We start from the raw sequence: 17,200 nt of genomic DNA, 5'->3' as shown, positions 1-17,200 counted from the left end.
ATGTTTGGGCCATACCTCGAGATGTAGAGTGAGATAAGTCTATAGAAGGGCAATGCAGTACTATTGCCATTGCTGATACTGGATGACTTACATGATGCTTTCTTTTCAGTATTATTATTAGGAACAATCCCTGGGAAGATTTTAGTTTCACTAAAAAAAGAAATAAGATAGATTATAGACAGCTAGTGACAAAAATAATCTGTTCCCATGTGGTTTGTGCTATTTAAAGGGACATAATACCTATTCTTGAAAAGACCAATTTCAGAAGACAAACAACTGACATCTGTCAGCATAAAAAAATTTGGAAAAATAGACTTAATACCATTTTCCAGAAGCTTTAGCTGTGCCTGAGATGACCCACAGTACAGCAGCAAGCGGGTGGAAGCATGCCCTGTGCAACAGAGCCCAGCCATCTCTTCTATCAGAACACAAGCAGGGAGTAGTTTTTCTAGCCAATTTTTGGAGGAGGATCTTGGTTTCAAGCCAGGAGGTTGAAGGGTGAATAGAGCAGCACAGGGCTTGGTGCACAGGGAGAGTACTTTGAGCCACATTCCCACATTTCTGTTCACTGTCCCAGCTATGGTCAGGTGGGAAAAAAGTGATTCCGTCTGTTCAGCCTGAATTTCACTTCCACTTCTCTTCTGCTGAAGTATCTGGTGGTTGGACAGAAGCCACTGAGCTAACAACATCTGTGCCTCACAATGAACAACAGTTGGAGGCACCAAGAAACTGGCAGAGAGTGGGAATTTGCCCCAGACAACATGAGATAAAGCAAGAAAGTCTTATTCCTCCTGCATTGCTTCTGCATCCTCCACGGCCATCTGCTGGGGAAAGCTGTCTGCTGGAACCCAGGGGTGCAACCATGGGCTGAGCTGAGCGTGGGGCTGAGCTGGAGAATGTGAGCAGACTGAGGAGGGGGACACAGCTGTGAGTACACAGATTTCCCAAATCGCTTTTGGTTCAGTCACGTCCTAACCCTTATGCAACTGCAGTGAAGCATTGATCTTGTCCTGGTCTACAACCTGGAGGTAATTTAGAGATGTCCACAAAGTGGAAAATCCCAAACCACAGACTCTAGAGTTGGTTTGTGTGGGTTTATATCTTTGTGTTTTGCTCTGGGACCAGCTAAAACTGCAGCAAGAACATTGGTAAAGACAGAAGGATACATTCAATTAGTGCTGGTGCTGCCCATACAGTTCCTATCACTAACAATCACTGGGAAGTCAGTGAGAGATGTCTCAGACACGGCATTCAGAGGGAGATGCTCAGCACATCATCCACTGCTGTCTCATTTATTCCAAACACTTAAAACAAAATGTTGGGGCAACTACAGAGAGAACAAGGCTGAACATAGAAAAGTAAACCTGCTTTTCTTTGTCTCTAATATTAATAGGCATATTATGTAATTTTCTTGGCTTACTGATCTAGCAACTCTAGTTACAAGACAAGATGGGATTTCCTTGAGGTCATTCCCCCAAACTGTGTGAGTTGTTATTTTCCTGGCTCACCCACAAACAGAATGTCTTGCTCTTCTGAAATACTAATGTCCAACTGTTGAAGGGTTTTGCCAATCAAAACACTGTGGCCTTACCCCGATTTAATAATCTAAGGCATCAATCTCCCCTTTAGTATTTGTTTGATGTGTCCTGCACCCTGCTGAAATATCCCCTCCAGACCTCCCTGAGCTCAGGCTCTGATTGAAGAGAGATGCCATGCATCAGGCCTGCAGCTTTCTCTCTGAAATGTTTAGCAGGGGATGGTGGTAAAATGTATTTATTTTCATGTATTGAGGAAAGACCATATATTCCAGTCTCTTTTTTTTCCATCACTCAGAGATGGGCCTGAGGCCAAAACGGTGCTGCTAAGCTTGTTTTCTATTTAAAACCTTCATTTTTATTAATAACCCTTTACAGCCTCCACACCAGCACGGCGGGAGTTGCATTTCCGTGTTATGTCATCGTGAACCGTTATGTATTTAATTCCTGTACCCACAAACCCATATGGACATCATTAAACACGCACCATACAGCATTAAAACCCTGTTCCATAAAGTGTGATTTAGTAAAAAAAAAAAGAGCTATGAAGTGGGGATTTCTCTCTTTTTTTTTTCCTAAGGTCATGGGAAAATGGAGAAGTAGGGGAGAGAGAAAGGGTTCAGCAGTGCTGCAGGTTAGCTCACAGCTCTCCACGCCTGCAGACTGAAAATCCAGCCTGCTTCATCCACCACAGAAGATTAATTACCCAGGAACTCCAGGCTGGTGATGATGAATTTCTGTTTGGCAGACCACAGAGACAACTTCTACAAAAATTACAGGTTACAAAACAGCAAAAATCCTTGGTGATATAATTTCTTCCAAGTTAGTTTTCCATGACTTCTCCTCTTCTCCCTAAGAGATGCCTTTAGCAAGAGGAAAGAGCAGGTATTCCCACATTGCTGAGGGTCAGTCATCAGGGCCACTAACACGTATGAGGGTGGCACAGGGTTTGCTCCCAGTTTCTGTTACAGCCTCAGGCTGTACTCTATGTACATCTAACCCAGCAATGAGGCAAGTTGTGTACCTTCTGTCATTCCTCTGTTATCTCATATGTGGTATTGGGGATGAAAAGATATGGGGAAGGGAGAAAGGGATAGGAGAAATACATCAGAGAGCAAATAAAACCAATGAACAGAACACCAGTGGGACAAATAGAAGTAAATGTTGCAATGCTGGGGGAAACAGCACAGAACATATTGAGAAAGAAGAAAACAATATCCAAGGGATGTGAGGGTAAGAAAAAAAAAAAAAAACAAAGCAAAATAGAGATAGCTAAAAATGACAAAAGAAAAGATATGCCAGCATGAGGCAGAGAAGCTGATGCAGTCAGAGATAAAGCAGCCAGGTAAGAAAGCAAAAAGAAAGCAATAGATAAGAACAAACCACAATGTAAAAATGTCATGTAAAAGATTTAGGTACATATGGAGAATAGGAGACAATAAGCAAATTGCCTACAACACACACTAGACACCTTCCAATGACCTAGTCCATTATACTGGAATGAGACCTGCCAAGCCCTGTTTGATGGATGAATTCCCTCTGCTCACAGAGCAAGTGCTGGCTGAAGTGAACAGACCCCAGTGGAAATGGTATCTGACAGGATGTTTCAGCAAGCACAGCCAAACAAAGGTGCTCCACACAGCCTTGTGCTTATGGCTTTCTCTCAGAGAGGCTGCTTTCCCTTATGGAGCCTGCATTGATGCTTCACTGATTTTACAGCTATAGAATTAAAAGGCCCCCTCAAGGATACAGATGAAGATACACATCTAATTGCTTTCATGCCCTTTTTAGTTGGGTTTTGGAATTTTTGAAATGAAAAAGTTGTAAAAACAAATGCATGAAACCAGCATCCAGGGCACACACAAATTATTTGCTATATCAAACCTCTAAATGATCAGGCCAATTAAGCCTTTCTCCTGTTTTGTGATATGTGTGTTTAAAAGTCTCCACAAGTAGATGTTACCTACCCTCTTCCCTTGAAAGCTGGTGACTTTTCCAGTTAAAATTGTTGTGTTGGCCCCAAAGCCTGTGTGCACATACTCCATACCTGCCCATCTCCAGGCAAGAAAGAAGAATTAACACATGATTTGTAGAGGGGGCTACTGACGAATGAATCTCCTTTGTATCCCAACCCTCTCCAGAATTTTTATTCCCATCAAACAAACATACACATGCATACACACACAAATAACTCTGGGAGCACATGTGCTCCTGTTGAAGTCAATACAGTTACTCACTGTGTAGGAAACTACCCACATGCATTAATGTCTGGGGGAGGAGGAGGAGGAGGAGGAGGCTGCTCTGGGGATGAGGATGACAGCAAGTTTAATGTTATCTAGCTGCATTACTCTCGAGGTGAAATGTTTCTGACATGTGTCTCTGTTGGGCCGTGTCCTACTTCAGTCAAAACCAGGAATTTGCTTTGATGTTTTGAAAATAAAGCCTTAAAAGAAGAAACAGACGTGACTGGCAAAACTTTTTCAGGAAACCTGCAAAGGACCACTAGAGCTGTAAGCTGTTAAATGAGTTTATTTTGTCTGTTTTGGTTAAGTCCTTTTTTAAACTGATCATCACATATTCTACTCACACGGTTCTGTGGCGTGTGAGTATATCTGAGCTGAATGAATCTGAAGTGGAGATAAGACTGGAGACTTTCTGAGCATATATTCGGATAGACAAAATCATGTCAGAAAGCAAGGTTTGTTTGTTAAAGCCCAAAAATCTCTGTTTGCTGATATTAATTCAATCTTCTCTCAAACACTGCTTATCCTGCCAGAGATCAGGATGTATTGCGCAATAAACCAGGGCTCAGTAGTTTATATGCCTGTCCACAAAAACACTAAATATAAACTACTTGTCAGGAATCTGCAAGGACAAAATTATCTGATTTATGAGGATGCTGAATGATTAAGCCAAGACTGTATTAAAAAAAAAAAAAAGCCTTAAGAGAAAGCAGGCAAAAAAGGGAAGAAAAACGAGTACTAATTATATAAATCACTGGAGACCAGCCTTCCATAAGAAGAGGGGGGGAAAGGGACTGCTCCTATGATGCCATTTCATCCCTTGCCTAACAATCCAAAAGCACATAACTTTCAAAGAACTGCGTTTTTTCACAGGCTGGAAGCACCACAAAGCATCCTTCATCAGCCTGGCCTTTTGGCTGTTCTCCTTCTCCAAATGCAAATTCTACATCTGGAAAAAGCAGTAATCCTCTCTCCTGCCTGAAAGCCTCCTTTTATCTCCATTCTCCTCAGAACTCCTACTTCTTGCAACTCCTCACTCTGACATACGACTTTATTGAAGGGATTCAAGGCTTTCTGCTCATCTGCTGAATGTCTGCCTCTCATTAAAGCCCAGGCTCACCTTTGGGGCTCTCTCACTGGCCAGCACAGGTCACCCTGTCCTCCCTTGCCAAGCATCTGTAACACAACCCCCTCCTGAACACCCAGAGGAGCAGAGCACGCTAACAATGAGCATTAACAAAGCTTATTTATCAGGGCTGGCAAGAAAAGCCTCTCATTAGCTGGGATGGTCTGTGCAGCTCGGGCTGCTCCTCCCCCAAGGGATGACACTGCTGCATCAGGAGCATCGCTGACACCCAAGTGCCCGTCCCACAGAGCCTGGCTTTGTGCAGTAGACAAACAACAAGAGAGCTTTCCACTGACCTCTGCTGCAAGAGTTTACAGCTGTGGGCAGCGTCCCAGCAGCAGCCTGGCCCTTGGCTTCACTGCTAGGTATGTGTGGAGGTGAAGGAACCAAGCCAGATCCATCCTGCAAGGTGCCTCAGCATCCAGGTCAGCTGCAGGGACTGCAGAGGTCATGTGCAGCTGAAGAACCTTGTCACTGGGACTACACAAAGTGCTCAGTTCTCTTACTCATGTGCCACCCAAATTTAGGAGTTGTGTTGCTAAAATATCCCATCTTGTAGGAAGAAATGTAGAACACTGGCAAGGTGTACCAGTTCCCCCTACAAGAGTAAAAGCTGCCCCAGTTACTACTCATTTTGCATTTGCCCTTACTTTCAGGGGTTGATGACAGCCTTACACCCCACTCTCTGCTCCTGTGTTCTGAGCAGCTGAACTTATTCTTCTCACTTGGGGTGAAAATTCACAGCACACTGCTGGGGCTGGGCTTTTTCACAGCAAAACCTTTCCTACTCCTCCTTTACCTCCCAAATATTCCCAATGCCCCAGCCCAGGGTTGCACCAGGGCTTACACTTTGATGCATTCATGAGTTCTTTTTCTGCTTGCCAGAGGCTGGCACAGGAGAAAGGGATCATGCACGTGGCTGATGCTGTCCCAGAGCTGCCTGCTGGAATTGTGTAGGCAGCACCAGACACACCTCAGGACTGCCAGAGGCAGATCGAGTCCCAGCCCAGAGGCCTGGGCAGCACTGCAGAAGGGTCACCTGCAACGCTGCCTGCCAGATGTCTCTGTGCATGTTTGTTCACTCCACAGCCATCCTGCTCCTCAGTAGGGCCAATGAAAACTATTTGATTTCAGGGATTTGGGACCACATTTCAACAGGGACTTAGAGGCTCATTTTTGGTTCAATGTTCTCATGCAAAGAAAACTCCTCTTTTAGTCAGATTTAGAGGATAATTGACATCTCCACAAAATAGTGTGTTTTGAAATTTTAGCATCCTCAAGAACTATGCAGCTTCCTTAGAAAGAAAGGATGATGTTGGTGAGTATTGTTGGTAAGGATTTCCTTCTAATCCTTAGGAAAAGAACCGGCAATTTGTCCAATGGGGAGCAGCAGAGACAGCAGCACTGCTAATTCACTAGTGCACCAGGAGAGCTTCAAGCCTTTGATGAACACTGTCTCTGGCATGAGTCACTCACACCTCAGTCCTGGCATGTTTGGATGGGAAAGGAAAAGGTTTATCTTTTAGATATGGTGCCCCAGCTGTTCTAATCCTTCAGTTGTTGCATGGTTGGTTTCTCATAACGCAAAATATACTTTTTTTGGTCCCCACCATTCAACATTTTATTCTTCTTTTATATTTTCAAGTACTAGCTATCTCAGGTTACTGGTGATTTTTTTGTGGTGGTTCCCAAACGAGCCTGAACTGCCCTGATTTTTCAAACCCACAAGACTGTAATTGAAAGCAAATGTAATCAGACATACACAATGTTCTGAGGCTCACCACAGTGCACTGCAGTCAGCATTACTGCAGTGGCCGTTAAAACTCCTTGGAGCTGGCAAGAAATACAGCTTGCAAGAATCCAGCAAATAACCAACATTTATTAGATTATACTAAAGTATTGCAAAGCCACAGTCAATCCTCTCTTCACTAAATATCTAAGGTCTGTTTAAATGAACATCTTCCTGAGCTTAGGCCAATTGTTGTAAGAGATGAACAAGGAAACAAGGAAAGAATTCTACTTCTAACACAGCAAATTCTGCAATCCTTACATCACTGTCGATCTTATATTGTCCATTACTGTCAGCAGGGTCATTCCAATCAAACTCTGCATAACTGGAAAAAGAAAGAGGCCCAAAAACAAAGGGTATCTTTGAACCCAGACACACAGCTCTAGCTGGAGATAAGCAGTAGCAAATCCCTTCCATAAAACTCCCCAACAAGATGCAAGCATTAAAAGAGGGTGGTGGTGTGATGGGGCAGGGGGGAGGGGGCTGGTTAATTGAATTCCCACTGCCTCTTGAGTCTGCACTTAAAAGCAGGTCTAGGGTTATCTGTGAAATTTCAATTAAATCAAAAGCTTTGATAACATGATAAGTCATTCCAGAGTTTGGAGTCAAAACACCTTGTTATTTGATCCTCTGCTTGTGTTTCTGGGAACAGCACGCATGAAAGACAGTCAGCAGCAGAGCAGTCAGGAAGATGGAAAGGGTGGAAATGAATCTACTAATAGATCACTGTGTCTCCTTAGCCAGAGACACTTGAGGTCTGGTATTTTTTTATATATAGAGTCCTAAACGTACCCCACTTCTCATGAGACCGAACACAGAACAAAAGAGATCACCTGGGACATGGGCAGCACGCCAGGGGATGGCTCCCTACTGCCACAAAAGTTGAGCTTTTTTCCCAGGCTTGCTGTAAACAAGATTTTTACCTGCCACAGCACTGCGAGGTGAATGCAAATCTCTGTGACAGACCCAAAACACTGTGCCCTGTGTGTGTAATGGAATGGATTTCTAGCACAAACTCTTTGGTGGCCTGAGATGAACAGGTAAAGACAGGTACACTGAAAAACAATAATATGATTCAACCAAGTCAGAACCAAAACCTAGCTCTCATCTCAACAAAATGCAGGAGAGGCAGCAGCTCTCCAGAGAGACATGACTTGCTTTGCCTGTTGTTCAGCACCCTTTGATTGCTAAGGCTTCCTCCTTTCTCTTCAGAGGCAAGAGCTGGATGAGAAGGGCAGTGCCAGAGACTCTCAAGTCCTGTTTAGTGAGGAACATCACCTCGGCTTACCAGTGCTCAGACAGCAATGCTTCACCTTAAATAAATGTGAGATTTCAGCTCCACCTGGCCTGTGATGGTAAACAGCATTTAATTAAAATACATTGTAAGCAATGCCTTCCCTTGTCACATATAGCACAGCCTGATAAAATCCTATCAAATGTAATGGGATGCCTTGCCTTGCCCCCAGACAGGTCAAAATCACACAGAGGGTCACACTAGGCATGTGTACATGAGACTTTTATAACCAGTCAGGCTAATGATCCTCAACAGTGCTAAAAACAAAGGGACTCTCCAGACAAGCAATGTCAAAATTACACAGCAATCAACACACAGAGAGCAGAGCACTGAAAAATCCCATCTGACCCCAGGCACCACTGGGGGATAACTTAGAACCCTCCTCTACAGAGTGAAAGATCTTCATCAAACAACAGTGTGACCATATTATAGACACAGCCCTGACAGGCTGAGTTCTCCTCTGTGATATAATCAGATCTGCAATGTAAGCTGCCTGTTCTGGCTTTCCAGAGATGTAACACACACACAGGACAAGACAGGCTATACTCAACTCTGTCATGTTAGTGCATAGAAAACTCCACCCCAGCTCCTCCTGCCTGGCGGGTGACGAGTCAATGGTGACAGTGTGCAATTAACCTGCCAGCAGGGGCTCACCAGAGCAAGAAACCCAGATAAAAAAGGAAGTCCCTGTCCCTCATCCTCTCCTCAGTTCCAGGTTTATCCACAGAGAAGATGAGGACCAGACACTTCTCTTCTGCATGAGATAAAGATTTCTTTTGGGTCTATCAGCACAGGCAGTTCAACCCTGTGGGCTGCAAACCAAGCATTACCTGCCTTTAAAGAGAGAACTCCAGGAGATCCTGGGGCATTGAGCCAAACCTCTCTAGAAATGAGTGCTCAAGGATAACTGGAGCCTCAAATCCTTAACAACAAACTTGATAATCTCTGAATCCAGTTATTTTGTTTCTGATCCAATCCTGCCTTGTTAGGCCAGGGTTCCCCCACTGCCATAAACAAAGAAATTTACTCTTTTGACTTTCTAACTGGTTTTGCATCTAGGAGCACCAGCAGAACAAGCTTTCCTGACAGATTTTGGAAGTAATGTTTCTTCCAACATTGAGTGATAATTTTGTAAAACAAATTATTTTTGTAACTGGTCATCTCTATAACTGTATTATGGAAAGAATGGGGTTTCCTTACCAGAATCAAAACCTCTTAGCAAATCTCTGAAACCTAAATCTGCAATCATTCTGCAGGTAGAGCCAGGAGATGTAAGGAGCCTTTCCAATATCACAAAATAAATCAAAGAGACAGTAAGAAGCAAATTTCCCATTGCCCTGCGTTAACCACTCAGCTTCTCCAGAAAGAAGAAATTTTATGGTTTAAGTTAAACAGTAAGCAAACTATTACTTTCTAATCTACAAAATAGGCACTGGCAAATCATCGGTAGTGATTGCTCCTTTAGGATATGAGTAAAATTACTGGACAGGAAGAAAGATCTTGAGCCAACATGTTTGCCATTTAGTTTTCTAAAGGCACAATCTCTGCATTTCAAAACACCTGAGTCACTACTCTTGTACAGTGAAAGAAAAAAATTTTTTTTGAATTTGTGCTCATAAACAGTGAAATTTAACCAGCACTGACACTCTCTTGTGTTTCACCCCAGCAAGGCAGTGTCCAGTGCCACTGCTGAAGCTGCTGGGTGCTGGCAGAGCTCTAATCTCATTCTCATACTGATGAATTTCGAGTAAGTCTGTTTATTCTTGATCCATCCTGTGCCCATGACAGCATCCCACTTTTAAACCCTGCAGCCTGCTTATAACCAATCCAGGCAAAAGCTATTTCTGTACACTTGGCTGCCAGTGCTGAGTGTCAGTACATTAAACTGTCTTTGCTCCTCTCAGCTCTGTGTCCTTTCACAGTCAGGCCTGAAAGCATGAGCCAACCCAAATGTGATACCCAAGGCAAGGGATAAACGCTCATGTTCCTCCAGCTGCCATTTTCTATAGGATTTTTTTCTGGTTGCTGAACATATTTCATTTAATATGCTTTCAGTTTTCCCCCAGGTTTATTATTTTATATTCATCTATGTGTAATTGCTTTTTTCATTTTCTGAAAGAGTAGCAAAAACATTTTCAATCTTTTCTCAGGAAGGCTGAGTTATTTGCTGGTATCACCAGTGCTGCAGCCAGTAGCAAATTTCAATACCCTCCATTTGATATCCCAGTCCAAATCAGTTTATACGCTACAAACAAAAGGGAAAGCCCCACGTGAAACTAAAGAAGAGAACAAGCAATGAATCTGTTATTTCCTTTTTCCCATTCCTGCATTGGCTTAGTTTATTTAAGATGGTAATCTCCAAGCCTTGCAGAGATCAGGAGCACTGATGAAAGGGAGCACACCCGGGGAAGCACAGCCTCACCTGACCATGGCCCAGGGACTGAGCTCCTGCTCTGGGGGTCACCACTGGCATTGGCCACACTTGCCCCTCTGTCCCTGGGCTGCCTGACCTCTCAGCACAGACTGTGATAGTCCCACGCTGGGAGCAGGAAGACACTGTAAAGCACTTCTGAGACCTTTTTTTTTCCCACAAATTTAGGTGCTGAGCCCAAATATTACTAATAAATACAGCCCTAAACCAAGAATATTTCAGAAAATAAACACAGGTGTTCTGCTACACTGGAGATACTCAAAGAGCTGTGGTACCTAATTCCCAGTGAAATCAGTGAGAGCTAGGTGACTAATTAGGAGTGGCCAAGCAAGGCTCTTGGCAATAACAGCCCTAAGCATCATTGCATCCTTAGCTACCTAAACCTCAGTGAATAAATAATTCTTTGCCAATATTAAATTTTTCTTCCCTTCAAGACAGAGGGTTTTAACTGCCTTATGCTGTCACAATCTTTAATCAGAACTTTTTCCACTCTGTGTTTCATAATTTACTTCCCAGGTAAAAAAAAAAAAAAAAAAAAATCAAAGAAAAATAAAACCTCTATCGCTTTTCTGATTTTGCATTTCTTAGGGAAATCAATTTCCATTCTGCCTCTCTCAAGGGAAACAGATTTCCCAAATAAAATGTGTGCATTGAGAAGTCACAGTAACAGTGCCAAGTTCAGATTCTAATGCCAATTGTCATCAACTGGTGCTGAGCACATTCCTAAATGATGTGGAAATTATCTGAATTATCTGTATTGCAAGTCCTGTAAGAAAAAGCAATCACAAAAAAAGAATGCCAGCTTTCCTCATAGCACATCAGCTCAGAGACTCAGCTGTCCAATGTATGGGGAAACACAATTCAAAAGCCATACAATATAAGGGAAATATAAGCAATGAAATATAAGGGACTAAATGTTTTCATCATACCAAACAAATCAGAATAAACACAGATATTTTGCACATGAAAAGTTTTCTTCCTCTACCAATATGTAATTGAATTGTTATTACAGAGCAGGTCTGGGAAACAGAAATAACTGTATATAGACACAGTCATGCTTATGGATAGAAAACAGTGTACTGGGGAGCTGTGCTTTAGCATCAATATGCTCATAAACTAAAGCAGCTTCCTTAACATGGTCCCTCCATTACCCTGGCTATTTCTGTTCAGTATCCTTATCAGGAATTTGTAATACATGAAGAATAAGAGGAGAATCCAGCTTCCATTTTACAGTGGCTGCCTGGTATCAGAGCATCCGAGTGTTACACCAATATTTATTTGACAGAGATATGATCAGTAAAGCTCCTGGCTACAGAGCACAATAGAGCATTTCTGTTCTTTAGTAAAGGCACCTTCAGCATTAACTGCATTTTCAGCATGAACCCTCATAATATGTCACATACCTGCAAGTTCCCTAGCTTTTCTGGATTTGCATATTATTTGAAAATTGCTTTATGATTCTCACAGGAAAATTATTCTCAGATACTGAACACTGCTTTAAATTCAGCTGATAATATTATTAGTGGTGGTTTAAACAGAAATCTTGTTTGAGATTGCATGCATTTCTATAGAGGGAAGTATTGGAGAAATGAATTCTTGGCTCTTGATCTGCTCTTTAGACTGGCTCTAGACATAAAGAAAAAACAAACTCTCACAAGACTGGTCTGGCTGTGATGCTTTGAAACTCACTGCAAAAAAGCCCTAAGACCAGTAAACCATATGCAATGTCTAATTGATTAATCCTGCTTTTTGGGTATTTCTGTTATTTCTAGTAAAATAGAATCATTAAAAAAATTGGCTTCTGAGATTTTGTTTGTTGACTGTGAGCCCTGGCCTGACCTCAGCCTTGAATTTAAATCCTCAGCAGAAATCTGAAATTAATCTACCTCTGGTTTAGTTATCAGTAATTATAATTATTAACAGAAGTATCCAGTAAATGAATGATTTTTTAGTGACATTAGAACAAAGGATAAATAAGAACACACTTCCTTCTTACCTCACAGTGTCTTTTCCCATGGCAGTGCAGGATCTTACACAAGCATGGTAAAGGACACAAGCCCAGCTGTGTGCCTACAGACATAGGCATTTGCCCAAACACTGAAATGTCATATATTGGAAACAGAAGCAGCTGAGAACTGCTCCTCCTGTACCAGGGCTGGTGGTTTGAAGCTTGCTTTCCCTGCTGCTAACCCAGGGGTGGAGTGAGAGCAAACAGCTGCCCTGGGAACACTGTCACTGGAGCTCCCAGTGACACAGCTCACAGCGCCCTGCCTGGCACATCACTGCTCCCTTGGCCCCCCAGCTCCTTGCTAAGCCATGCTTTCACCATGTGGAACAGCCTGAACAGCTCCCACACCATTCCACACAGGAATTTAGTGTCCTCCTATGGTCTCTCCCATGCCACATGAAGGAAACCTGCTGTTGGCAGCTACCTGGCCTGGAGCTATCTCCACCAGCAGGAGCAGGCTCGGAGGAGACTGTCAGCCAGTGCAAATGCTGAGATTTCTTGAGACATCTCTCCAGCTCTGTGCCTGTGAGCTGCTGTACCCAGGAGAGGTTTAATGGGCTGGAAGAAATACCTTCTGCCTATTGTCACAGGACTTGAAGGCCTGGACCATCACCAAAACAGAAAACAGAAAACCTGAGCTGTGAATTCAAGCGAACAAACTGGTCAGATTCTGAGAGATTGGGAAAAGCCTTTGCTGCAGCTTTTACTACAGCTTTTACTGCAGCTTTTGCTGCAGCTGGGCTGTGAGCTGCTCAGCACTGCAGGCACCCAGCACAGCAGCAGTGGGAAATGACCATGCAGGGAGCAGCCAGGCAGCCAAACACGGCACAACCCGGACAGGAGCCACAGAGAAGCAGGGAGGAGGCAAGGGCAGGGCAGAGCACGGGCTGTAAGGAAGAAGCCAGCAACACATTTGTAAAGGTGCCTAAGGAACTGCAGGGGAGTTCTGGTGTCTTCAGGACAACAGGAACAGAAGTGAAGAGCTCAGCTTTGTGGCTGAATTGATGCAGTGCCACATGGATTAGTGCACCACAGCTCAGGAGTTAAAGGCATGGATACCTCTCTGCACATCCCAGCTGCAAGGTAAACTAGACATTTTTGTCATTTCTCCCTCAAAGTTTAAACTCCCATGTATATCTGTCTGGAAGCACAGGTTTAGTCACTGACATTCAAAAACTCCATCAACTCTCTGGGCTCAACAACCCAAATGCCCATGGGATTAAGGTTACACTCCTGAAAATTAGTTAGTTAATTAAACCCTAGGTCAGGCTTTGTCTTATGAGGCCAAGCTGCTGCATAAAAATTGAGCAGGTCAACATGAAACTAAAGATCATCTCGTTGTACACAGAGAAGACATGCAGGCAGCACAAGCAATTCTGTTCTCTGCCCCTTGGTGGCCGAGTCACTTGCTTATTGTTCTTTAACCCAGCAAGCTGAATGCCAGTGTCTGTGCTGACAGAGCAACATACAAACCACCTCTGTGCTGAGGGTGAAAAGAAGCAGCTGAAGAAATAGATAACATAATTAGGATAGTCTAGATGATGCCTCCAGGCTACAGCCCTACCTCCAGTGAGAGGAATGATGAACCATGAGGTCTGGGGAAGACTGAATTCACAGGGCTTGGGCACCACTGGCTCACTGTTTCTGGAGGGGCTTGGCAGGGTAAGAAAACAAGGGAATACATTGGGATTTCTCTGGAATCATGCTCCTTCCTGCAGTGCCTGCTGAGGTTCAGAATCGCCCTGGAGGTGTCCTTCCCCCAGACCCTACACAGTGGTCCAGTGAGCCTCAGATCTCCTCCCTTCCCCCTCAGTTCACAGAAGAAAAACACTAAGATGTTTCCGTTGGCTTTTACATCATCTTTTTGTAGAGACTAATCTTCAGTTTCAACAATACATCTTTTGTGAAGCACTCCCAGCAGAAACCTTAGACACCTTCCCTAAGATCTGTTTGCTTACAGAAGACGAGGTAGGATTTGTTTAAACCCAGCTAGATTAATGTCTTGCAGACATTAGTGAAGTGAGATTTAATCAGGTTATTGCTCTACATTTTCCAGGGAAATAAATCACACTTATTACTAGGTTGGAATAGGATGCAAGGCTTGGGCTGAGAACATTTATTCTTTTTTGCTTTTCCAGAGGGGAGTGAAGGGATAACTTGAAAATTCCTGCAAGGCTGTCAAACAGGCCCTCTACAACTTTGAGTAGGGACAAGGGATGCAAGCCATAATGGTTAGGGTACACCTGGGGGTGGGCCTGGGTCCAAGGCCCTTTCCTTGCTGTAGGGTCTGCATCAGTACAGAAAGCAGACAGGAATTTCAAGCAGACTCATAACCCCCGTTTGAGATCCTCCACGCAAACTCTTCCATAACTCTTAGGACCTAACTCCTCTTCTGGGTGTCTGTTTCTGCCTGGCACACAGGGATGTGTCTTTGCATTGCAAATGGGGTGTTGTGGGATCAAGCAACCTTTGCAAACCTGAATGGAAAGACTCTAAATGGAAACTCTCAGCGATGCTAGTAGTGCTTTCTTTAGTACACATGCTAGCACATCTCCTTGCACAAATCCGTGGATGTGCAAGGAACAAAGTCTGAGAAATCAAATTGCAAAGGTCCTCCTCTCTTTTTCACCAGCATGGGAGCAGACAGCTGAAGCCAATACAAATCTTTCAATAACTACAGGTTTGCATGTGCTGAAGTGCCCAAAGCCCATAAGCTTTGCATCCATTTCCCCTTATCCAGTGGGTGTGCAAACAAGGGAGAAAGCAAATTACGGTAACACTGCCTGCAATCAGGTTTCAAATCATGCAACAAAGCAGCACAAAACACAATGGGACCAAGTCAAAATCTTATTGCAGAGTACAATAAAATATATCCTGTTTGGGATGAAAGAGAAAAGGAAATACCAGGCAAGGGAGCACTGTTGCTTGTAAATACCCTCCTGCCAACACTTTCCCTGGATAAATGAGTCCTATGGACCCTGAGTGCATCAGCATGCATCAGCCTGTCTGCTCCAAGGTAAAAGCTACAATTCTGCCTCGTGTTTAATGGGAGCTCTTTCCCTCCTCCTTTTCTTGGCTTCCTGCTCAGAAAGAATAGACTCTCCAGAGACAATTTTGGATCTGGACCACAATCTTGCTCCCTACTGATAGCTAAGTATCTCTGGGCAGGAGTACATTTAAAGAAGCAGCTGGTAATTATGAGCCAAGTGCTTACTGGCAGGATTTCCCCCTGCTACTGAGCCAATGCTTTTTGGGAACTAAATGACTCCTTGGTGATAACTATCAGGTAAAACCTACAAACCAGGGGAGGTTCCCTCATTAGAACCATGAGCAAGAAACAATGCAAACGTGGGTGGAGGATGGCTGAAAATTGTGTCTGAGGGCTGCTTGACTTCCCTGTCCTCCATTCACCCACACTGGTTGTATGTAACTGCTGGGCATTTTCTAGGTAGTAATGAAAGCTACAAAATCTGTTTCCACGTCTACAGCAGTAATGAAAACAAATGACCTTTTCCTTCCAGCTAATCAAAATGTACTGAGTAGCACTGGAAAACCATCACCACACTTACTCTTTTGGAGGGTTAAGGTCTTCTGGGCGAGCCTCGAAGAACCTGAAGACTTCATCACACTGTGAAATATGGGGAGGAAGCCGAACCAGTGCCTGCAAAACAAAACAGAGAGTGAGAAGCACTTAGACATAAGCCAAGTTTGAAACATGGCATCAAACATCTAAACTGCCACACATGAGGAGGCAAAACAGTCCTGGCAGGGGGAAAAGAATACTGAAAAACAGCAGCACACCTGGCTACTCACCTGAGAAGAAAGGAAACAGCAAGCCTTGACTGCAAATGTCAGGTAGGAAGCAATGAATTCAGACAAGCAACAGTTCTTAGAGTCAGCCAATGTTATTTATTTTGCCATGTGCTCAAGAGCAAAGTTTGGCCCTTAAGTGCAAAACCATGATACAGCGCAGATAATTGCTCTGTGGCTGGGACAGTCTGTGACATGGGCTTGCACAGCACCTCACATGCTGAGGTTAAGGCTCACAGGCCTTGTGTCAATGCACACAAATTCAACACCCACTCAGACAATAGATTAACGTGCTCATAAAGCCTTCCATGAAGCGCTGTCCACACAAAAAGCAGAGTTTGCTAAAAAAGCCCATAACCAAACCAAACCAAACAACAATTTGCTCCTAAATTAACAGGAAAGGAAGTTTGATTAAGTGTCTGAAAAAACCAAATCAAAACCCAACCAAAACACAGAGAGGCTTTTTCTGAATGAAGAAGGCTGCACAGCACATCCTGGCTAGCAGTGTCTGTGCATTCTCCCTGGCAAAGGGACATGGCACTTGTCATATTCAGCAATAGATAAGTACAGTCTGGACATCAACTACATTATGTTGAAGTGTACTGGAAAGCAAGACCTAAAATAAGACAAGCACACAAGGCAGAAACATGCTATGAATTTGCTGTTCAGAATCTAGAGCTTTATGGCGCCAAGAGAAGTTAAAGAGCTGTCCCCAGCCCACAGAGATGGGGCAGCAGCTCTCAGTGACATGACTGGGAGGCTGCCTCCAGAAATGACAAGCAGGAGAGGAAAAGAGGCTGGACTTCACCTCCTCCTGTGCTAAGTTATGCTGAAAATAGGCCACAGGTTAAATATAGACCAAGCTTCTTAGAGTTGCTGTAAACCTGTTTGACAAAATGAGATTGTCTGGCTCTTCTCCTAGTTGAAAGTAGGACAAACAATCTTGAAAGACAGATGAAAAATT

General features: G+C 43.6%; 1 protein-coding gene across 4 annotated transcripts in view; it reads right to left on the bottom strand.

Annotated features, from left to right (window-relative positions):
* The window catches only part of SH3PXD2A (SH3 and PX domains 2A), a 241,674-nt gene that overhangs the window by 120,427 nt on the left and 104,047 nt on the right, over positions 1 to 17,200 (bottom strand). For all 4 annotated transcript variants that reach the window (XM_064717417.1, XM_064717415.1, XM_064717418.1 and 1 more), the window contains exon 5: positions 15,996 to 16,087. In XM_064717417.1, the coding sequence (XP_064573487.1) occupies positions 15,996 to 16,087 (92 nt within the window). The remainder of the gene's footprint in view (positions 1 to 15,995; positions 16,088 to 17,200) is intronic.

This window comes from Zonotrichia leucophrys, chromosome 6, assembly GCF_028769735.1.
Source record: "Zonotrichia leucophrys gambelii isolate GWCS_2022_RI chromosome 6, RI_Zleu_2.0, whole genome shotgun sequence".
In the NCBI taxonomy this organism is placed as follows: domain Eukaryota; kingdom Metazoa; phylum Chordata; class Aves; order Passeriformes; family Passerellidae; genus Zonotrichia; species Zonotrichia leucophrys.
This window is presented reverse-complemented; position numbering and strand designations above follow the sequence as displayed.